Source organism: Nelumbo lutea, chromosome 6, assembly GCF_056320005.1.
Source record: "Nelumbo lutea isolate HS-2025 chromosome 6, American lotus-T2T, whole genome shotgun sequence".
NCBI classification, from domain to species: Eukaryota; Viridiplantae; Streptophyta; class Magnoliopsida; order Proteales; family Nelumbonaceae; genus Nelumbo; species Nelumbo lutea.
The window spans coordinates 68,545,352-68,554,356 of record NC_142689.1 but is presented as its reverse complement, the minus strand read 5'-3'; the positions used below and the strand labels follow the sequence as shown (position 1 = coordinate 68,554,356).

The following is a 9,005-nucleotide window of genomic DNA, read 5'->3' as shown; positions in this document are numbered from 1 at the left end:
ACATTCATGGCTTCCCCTAGCAACGTCGGACAAAGAACAGAAATGGATAACTCCAAGGAACAACCCCAGCTTCCTACTGTCTATATCGGACAGTTCATCGTCCCCCGCTCAGCGGACGGAATCCCCAGCTTAAGCATGCCTCTCACAATGGCACCCTTCATCACCCCACTTCCTGCTACAATCGGAGCAACATTCACCGAACCTTCAGTCGTGCCCCCGGCGGTCAACCCAATCCAACTGGAGGACCTAGTGTAGTGCATGAGGGCCATGCAGGCCCAAATGCAACAGTTCCAACAGCTTCAGCTCTATCAACAGCACGTGCTACACCAGGTCTCCCAGTACCAATATCAGCAACAGTTCCCCCAGTTGCCCCAACCTCAACTTCAACAACCTCAGCTCCAAGAGCCTCAGCTCCAGCCTCAGCACCAGGTCTCACATCAAACCAAGTCTTGCCGCCAGAGCGAACACTCTAGCCGAGGAGAGGCCCCCCAAAGTCTCCCAAAAAACCAAGCCCCCCCACGACAGACGGGAGAGACCGACTACCCCGATCTCGCCGCGGGCGGACTGGTCAGGAGGACTTCAGCCCGGCCGGTCAACGTCACCCCGATAGTCGAAGTTTGGAAACCCAATCCTTGAGAATCGGTTCGAAAACCTAGCAATAGACTCCAAGTAGGCCCCTTCTGTCCGTAGCCATCACTAGCAGACCGGGCTACCCCCGTTGCAAATTGTTCTGGATAGAGCGGAAGTGAGTAGAGGCAAACGCGGATAGGTCCTCGGGCTCCATGTTTCCCTACTGAGCGATTTTATCATTGGTAACTGCCTTTCGGCTCCTCCGGCGGGCTACCAGATAATCATTTATCCTTTCCCAATTTCCCACTGGGAATCGGGGGTAAGGACGGGGCTGAAGGGGGTTGAAGGATACCTCCCCTGGCTAGGAGAGTTCGCTTCCCCAGGGTTAGTCCCACTAGTCCCCTCGGGAGGGGGCATCGGAACCTCGGGCAAAGGAGAGGGAAGGACCGATTCGGTGGACCTGAACTCCGTGCTTCTCGAAGGTGGGGTTCGGTCAGGGCACATCCTCTTCGCTTGGCATCTCTGGCTGCCCAATAGAAGGCGGCGCGAATCAGCACTAGGCATGATGGCTGCCACAAGACCACAAGACCACAAGGTATTAGTCCAACAATAAACAAAATGTATGTGTACACAAGTCACAAGGCACTATGCGACCTAAAAGACCGACCTACCCAGGCTCAAGCTTGCTTGCACAAGCTTCTCATCGGCTAAGTAGTCTGAGCAATGGAAACCTACTGACACCCAGGACAACATCGTTTTCTGAGTCTCAGGGTCCAGCTCAGCCCCGAGGTCCTGGATAGCACCCCTCCAAGTAGTGGGAAAGGGCCACCCCTCGGGGTTACGGACCACAAAGTAGTCCCACTTCCAGGCGGGAATCTTATTCGGCTGCTCGTATAAGAGCTTATAGCCGCTACGGAGAGAGAGGTAATAAAAGCGCCTCTCCGGAGGAACCCTAGGAACAGCATTCTTTATACAAATGATAGAAGCAAAAATATCAAGATCTAAAGGAGGACAGTACTCGTAACATAAAGATATAGTCCCAACCATGTTTCGAGTAAGCTAGGCGAAGTATGCGACCTCAGAATCCAAAGGATGGCGTGGAGGAAGGTAGAACCCGAGGGGGCCCCCTATTTATAGCCCCTGCCCTTTCAAACTGACGGCCCGGATCAAAGCAGATCCAACGGTCCACAGATTTCCTGACCGCACGCCTTCTGAAAACCGAAGGCGATTGGCGGCACATCTTCCATGATTGAGGTAGTCACGACTGCACGACATTCAGAATTAAAGGCCACCTCAGCACGTTTTTGAAATCCGAAAAGTCAAGGAAGATAGAAGATCTCTTGATTCCCGTGAATGCATTTAATGAGGGTAGTCAATCAAGTTTGAATTTCGGTCAAATCAGCCTACCACGCTTCATAAACTCCTCGTGCTAAGGCGATACCCTTAGCCCGAGGAGTGGGGGGCAATTGATGAAGGGTGATTTTACCCGATCTATGAAACGGCGACACACGATCACTGACCCGACATAAGCGACAGCTCAGCATTGTGGCCCAGTTCAACTAAGTAACGGGCCCATAAAGCAGTTCGCCATGACGCAAGCTCCAGGTTCCCCGAGCTACCCCCAAAGGGATATTCCGAGGCAACTTTAGCTCGCAAGTTAAGAAAAATAGCTTGCCTGAACTCCCAAGCAGACAAATAATCCCGATGACTAATTCTACTAAGGGTACTCCCGAAGTATTCCAAGCTCGCTGCAAAGTAGCTCGGTAATGGGTCGCACGAGCATTCCACAGGAAGCTTCTATCTAACAGGTCGTACCAATCAGACTATGCCATATCCCTCATTAAAGGCGCAGTTCATGTTCTTTCGATAGTTTGCACCCATGTCTCTCAGTAGGCGGAGGTGTGCCTGTCACTTTGGAAACGTGTCACTTGCCCGGGTAAGGAGTATGTCACAACGGCCACGTGCGCAGCCTTGGTAGGTAACGGCTGTGGCAGGGGGTCCAGTGGCGATTATGTCCGATCCCCCAAGGTGCCCCCTATAAAAGCCCTCAGGGCAGAGGAGAAACTTCTTTTGAAAAAAAACCAAAAAATCTCTTGAGTACAGAAAAAACTATGCGACCTCCACTCCTACCCTTTGTTTTTTCCCTTACTTCCCATACACAGTACTAACTTAAGCATCGGAGTATTCCCATTGGGTAAATCCTCGGGAATCCTTCCTTTCATCTTCTCAGGTCCCGCTCGTTGCCAGTAAGGAGCCAGTCAGCTAGGAGTGCCTGGATCGTGCTACAACAATTAATGTATAAGCATTATACATAGGAAATAATTTTATCAATGATGGAGATGTAATACAAAAATTAATGTTAACTTAGAATCAAACTATTTTCCTTTTCGGATGGTGGGTTAGTGGTTTGGTCAAATAGATTAGTCGATGATATGATAGTTAAATAATAAATCTTTAAAAAAAAAAAAAGTATAAATGATCAAAATAATATATATATTAATTATGTCAAAAAAATCAAGTATATATTAAGTAATTATTTATATAACGTAGATGAAATATATAATTTAAAACTTATCAGATAGAAAAGTTATTTTATTATTTAGATGGTCAATGATCCAATTTTTTTAAATATATTCATGATGACATAATCGTAAAAGATAGAACATAAAAAATGAAAAAGTACAGAATTTTATCGAAAACATGTAGAACATTTCTAATGTTATATATTCATCCTATTAAATAAAAATAATTATTTTTTATTTATTCCTGAAATGGAATACAAAATTAATAACTAACTGATCGAATCTTAGATCAAATTAAAGGTATATTCGAATTTGATGCGATTCCCTGATTTAATTTGATTTATCATGACCAAAAAGGATATTGGATCAGATCCGGCTTATTTACAACCTTATAGATTACAATCAAATTGTAAAGCTTATCCATCGGGTCAAATGAATTTATCCTAATAAGCTTATTTTTTATCCATCTGATGGTGGTAGTTTAGCATGAGAGTTTGTAATATTAACTAGACTAGAGTCCTTGATAGATGGAACTTTCAGTCTGCAAGATGGATCATCATATGAGCAACTAAGCAAGTCAGTTGGACTCATCTATTGGATTATATATATATGTGTGTCGTTGGTTTTATTAATTTAGGATCGGATCAATATCGTGCGAAAATCAGTCCAAGAGAATTGAGAAAAGAGGAAGAATTTTAATTTTCTTTGTCTTCACTGAATTTTTGTTGGTTCAAACGAGGTACGTACACTACACAACAACTACAACAAAAACACTTAAAAGTTGAAACACACTGTCCCAACATGCCGACGGACCCACCACAATTTTACCAGGTACAGAAATACAATAATAGCCAACCTAACCAGAAGGAAACGAATGGCTGGGGAGAGTTCGTATTTGGTGTGTATGCGATGTTACATGTAGCAAATGTGAGGGTCCTGAGGAAAGCGAAATACCGGAAAAGAGGTTAGTGGTCCGGCAACCAACAAAAATAACCCATTAATTGAAGGCCCAATTCCCCAAGACCCAAGATACTTGTCATACATAGAAACGAGAGACTGAAGAACTGATTACCCCTCCCCAACCCTAAATTTTGGGCTCTCTCAGTGCAGACTAGACTGCAGAGAGAGAGAAAGAGAGAGAGAGTGACAAGTGACAACAGTGTAAAGACCAACCCATCAAAACCTATACAACTGTAAAAACATAACCGATTTCACTACCACACTGCAAATGTTTCTCCTTTTATGGGCAAAAACAACTATTGCTTGCATTGTTTTTTGGTACCTTGATAGAGGATTGAGTACAGGACACGCCCATTTGGATCCATACCTACGAATGCTCAAGTTGTTGCTACACTTGTAACAGTGCCATTCGGCTCAATTGGCAAGGTTTTCTGCTGGTGCAGAGACTTAAGAACTAATCTTGTCTAACGAAATGTGAGGATTTTGAAAATTCTAGACCCTATCCACTTTCTTAGACCTTTCGACTTCACTCTTACATTTGAAGTGGGATGGGTCAAATATAAATATACTATCACAGTGTTGGGAAAAGACCCCATTGTTTATAGCCCATTAAGCAAAAAAGAGTAAAACTTCGAAAAGAAAAAAAAATGAATATACAGTTATGTCCGATAGGTTGGTGAGGGGTTCAGGAGACATCTTCAAAGTTTGAAGTGGGCAATCGCAAATTCGCAATATTCGTGGTCCGTTGAGTAAACGTGGCTGGTCAGTTTTTCTCCTCACTCCATTAAAAATCTCTCTCTCTCTCTCTGCGATGCTTCATGGATCGGAAGATTTTATTTCATCAAAATACACAAGCAAAAGATGGGAGGCGAGTGACGAGGACAAGAAAATGACGGGTAGGTCCCCGCCCTCCACCGTAAGACGATTGATTACTCGTCTCGCCATTAAATTAAAATAGAGTAAAAGACGGCTTCCCATTTACAAAATAATTGGAGGTCAGATACCATTTAGTCGGGGGAATGACTACTAGCGACTAGGGAGAGCATCTTCCATCTCTCTTATTCTTTTAATTTTTTCACAGCAAAAATCAAAGCCAAAGGCATGCGCAGCGGAATGATAGAGAAGCAGAGAATAAAGCTGCTCTATTTGTTTGTTCCTTTTTTTTTTCTTTACATGATTGTTCTGATAATAGAGAAAAAAGGAAGAAATTGAAAAAAATAAGCAGTGAGCTCTTTAACCATCCTCCATTTTCATTTTCCCTCAACAGCTCTGATAATAGAGAAATTCAGAAACTGATTCGACTTCAACAGAAAATCAAAGGAAACCCAAAAGGGTGTATTTCTTCATCTTCCTTATCTAGCTTTTGCTTTTACTAGCGGGCGATTTCAGTCTGCAGGGACGCATTAAACTCGACCTGCTCAACCTCCCATCGCGCTTTAGCGATGGCTCCATCGTGTACAGGCACGTACTCCTAATCAAACAAAATAATACCATTCATTAAAAACCAAACAAAAGCAAAAGACACGAGAGTTGTGTAGAAAATAATCTGGCTAAAGCTTCATCCTCCATTTTCAGATTTTTCTTTTGTTTTCTTTCGATTTTCATTCTGTTCTCTGGAATCAGTCTCACACTTCGATATGAGGTTACTACAACTGAAGAAAACAACCCACACCTCAAGTTTCTGAACCAGCTCTTTCGCATTTGGAGCACTGACGATTATGTGTCGCTGAGAAGGAATGATAAAGCCATCGTCTACAGCTTTATCGATGAAGGTCAGCAGGTAGTTGTAGTACCCGTCCACGTTGAGTAAACCCACCTACGGATTAACAAATCCAAGTTAGCTTTCAATAATTTAAGCGCTGGTCCGCCTGTAATCTTTCCTTGTTTTATTGGATTTCAGTAAGTTAATTACTTACAGGTTTATCATGTATACCAAGCTGAGCCCAGGTGATGACCTCCAATAACTCCTCGAGGGTTCCATAGCCACCTATAAACAGGACGAGTGAAGAGTGAGGAGTTCCATTTTGATTGAATAACAAAGGAAAACGGAGGATTCCCCTTTTTCTTCCAACTATTTGTTGTATGGGGATGATGAATAAGAGAAAGGTACGTACCTGGTAAAGCAATAAAACAATCAGAATGGCGCGCCATCTCAGCTTTCCTTTCGTGCATGTCTGCTACAGGTTTTACCTCTCCTACTGTTTCTCCAGTTATCTATTAAAGGATTAATTAAAAAATTAATTGCTCAAAAAGATAATAATAATATCATTGAAACAGAGAAAGAGAGAGGATTGATTAATTTTTTTAACCTCTTTGCGCATCAGAGTCTTGGGGATGATCCTGTGAAGAGAAGAAACGCACGATCAAAATCGAAAGGGAAAATCGTTTTTGTTAAAATTAAAAAGAGATGTGTCAAGAACATTTTATTACCCTAAAACGTGTCTTCCACCACGATGGACAGCTTCAGAAACCAGCCCCATTAACCCAACGCTCCCACCTCCGTAAACAAGGTCTAACCTTCTGGAGACCTATACAGAAAAAACAGGATGACCAGAGCACGCAGAAACAGAAACATGAAGAAAAGAAAACAGAAAAGAAGAGCAAAATGATCGAGCGTGACCGCACTCACCAGCTCTTGCCCTAATTCAAGCGCAGCATCGCGGTAGCAGTCTCGCTTCCCAGTACTGCTTCCGCAGAAAACACAAACCCTTTTGAACCTCGACTTAACTACTTTCTCCTCCGCATCCATTTCACGCACAGACACTCCTTCCCTCTCTAACCTCCGGTCTGTAACTCGTCGATCGTCGTGACTGACTATGTAAATATATATATATATATATATATATATAAGAGAGAGAGAGAGAGAGAGAGAGAGAGAGAGAGAGAGAGGGGGGGGGGATTGTAGAGTTGTGAAGGAGAATGAAGACAAAAAGGAAAGAGAGAGAGAGAGGGCTTCTACGTAAATGAGGTGTACGCTACTCCCCCCTTTCTGCAGATAGAGAAATATTAATCAGTAACCAATAAGCAATTCGAAATTCCAAAATGAAAAAAGCATTCCTGAATCCTGCTACTTTTCAGGCTTTCAAGTTTCAATCCACCACCTCCGCCTGGCGCCTGCGGCACACACACTCGACTCGAGTTCCCTTAATTTCATCATAATACTGAAAAGCACTTTTTAAGTAATTTAACCAAAATGATCATGTTATATACTGTGGTATCTTACGATTGGAATCCAAATAAATAAATTTATCCAGCACTTTTCTCTGACTGGGGTGCTAGTGGGCTACCGATCCCAATAGCCATTCACCGATACTAGCTTCCAACCACACCCAAAAATAAATTACTGTTACAAGTAACCAATTAACTTAGCTTACTGTCAATACCCACCATGGAAAAATTCAAAAAAAAAAATCCCTACCTCCTTTTACTACTAGCTCAAAGCATTAATGATAGAACTAAAAATAATAATAATAATATTGCATTTATATTATTTTCTTCCTTTTATTTTTATTTTGGGCAGAATATATTATCATATTTATCTAACCAATTACTGAATGAAAATAAATGGAAAACTCGGAAGCAAATCAGCCCCCCACAACTTCTCACAGCACATTCGTGCCGTGTATCCCGATCATAATTTCTGGTATCATCATGAGAGATATTCACAATACACGGGGGATGTGCTGTAGGACGCTGTGGGGGGCAATCTGGTGGGTGTTTGATTTGAACTCGGAAAAATCCGATCAGACCGGACCCATTCCAGACTCTAGAGTCACCGTAAAGGATCGCCTGACCAGTCACCCTCGTCTGTGTCAACCCAGGATGTGGAAGTGGAACCCTGGTTGGGAACGTCTATTGGTCGCCGTCGCAGAGAGTGAGAGAGTGAGAGGTGACGATTTATTGAGCCTAATCTGCCACGTTAAGCAGCAATTCCGAACATGTTATGTACACGTGTCGTGACATAGTAAATCAAATGATTGGACTTACAGGCTCGTTTCCCAAGTAATTTAGTGCCCCTGGCCTCCTTGCTAAAAGAAATATTACCCGGAAAAATCTATGCTGCCCAAAATACACGATATTGGTAGGGGTGGTCTTTTACAAACCCCCCTACGCCCTGCCCCGTGAATTGAAGAAATAGCCGCTTTCTTTTTTAATTTTTATAGACAAGGGTAAATTGCCGAAAGCTCCCATTAATTTTCTAGTTGTTGAAAGTTAAACCTTTTTCCAAGTTAGATAATTGTAATTATCTCTCCTAAATTTTGTGACAGTTGTATTTTGTAAATAGACCCCTTTTATTAGAATCCAAAAAACACAATGAAAATGTTTAAAAGACTTATGTAGATAATTTTGACCAAAATGTTTATTTTTCAAATTGTCTCTTTGTATAAATCACTAATCTAAATCCTTTCGATTTTTTTCTGAAATTATTCTTTTCAAATTTGACCTTCATATCAATTGTTCAAAGGCAAACTTGCATCTTTAAATTCCCTCTTTTTTTATTGTTTATAAAGTTGTATTTTTTTTTTTTTTGCAAAAATCAGTCTCAATAGTAATTGTATAGGTATTTTAGATAGTTTTATGCCTCTTGTTAGTATATTCTAATAAGACAAATTTCCTTACAACTATGTCAGAAAGTTCAGAGGAGGTGATTCATTACAATTATCAAACTTTGGAAAAGGTTTCAACAATGATAAAACTTTAGGCAAGGTTTCAGCAAATTAGCCTTATAGATAAACTATTGGACTAATTCGGATGATCTTTAGCTACTTGAGCAACCCTATGTGTTTTATATCATTAAACAAAGAAAGAGAGTTTTTAATCTTAAGCAAAAGATTAAGAAAAGTCCAAAGCATAGAGAATTGATCATTGATCGCTTTTACCAATTGAAGGAATCTGGGAAGATGCTGATATGATCCAATGTGATTCCAGAAATGAAAAAGATATCCCTGCAAA

At 41.6% G+C, this 9,005-nt stretch overlaps 1 protein-coding gene across 1 annotated transcript; it reads right to left on the bottom strand.

Moving 5' to 3' along the window:
- Positions 1-5,169: 5,169 nt before the first annotated feature.
- LOC148849466 (cytokinin riboside 5'-monophosphate phosphoribohydrolase LOG5-like) lies at positions 5,170-6,865 on the bottom strand. The gene is made up of 7 exons (XM_088950992.1): positions 6,682-6,865; positions 6,483-6,580; positions 6,362-6,392; positions 6,167-6,266; positions 5,969-6,039; positions 5,725-5,868; positions 5,170-5,523 (listed from the first exon to the last, which is right to left on the bottom strand). The coding sequence occupies exons 1-7, from the start codon at positions 6,799-6,801 to the stop codon at positions 5,425-5,427; spliced, it is 663 nt and encodes a 220-aa protein (XP_088807118.1). The 5' UTR covers positions 6,802-6,865; the 3' UTR covers positions 5,170-5,424.
- Between the last annotated feature and the right edge of the window lie 2,140 nt (positions 6,866-9,005).

What these genes read in the sequence shown, in the direction of transcription:
- LOC148849466 (XM_088950992.1), bottom strand. Translation starts at nt 6,801, where the DNA reads ATGGATGCGGAGGAGAAAGTAGTTAAGTCGAGGTTCAAAAGGGTTTGT. An exon ending in AGACTCTGATGCGCAAAGAG is followed by an intron (nt 6,267 to 6,361) that starts GTTAAAAAAATT and finishes ATCCTTTAATAG; the next exon opens with ATAACTGGAGAAACAGTAGG. An exon ending in AGCTGGTTCAGAAACTTGAG is followed by an intron (nt 5,524 to 5,724) that starts GTGTGGGTTGTT and finishes TTGTTTGATTAG; the next exon opens with GAGTACGTGCCTGTACACGA.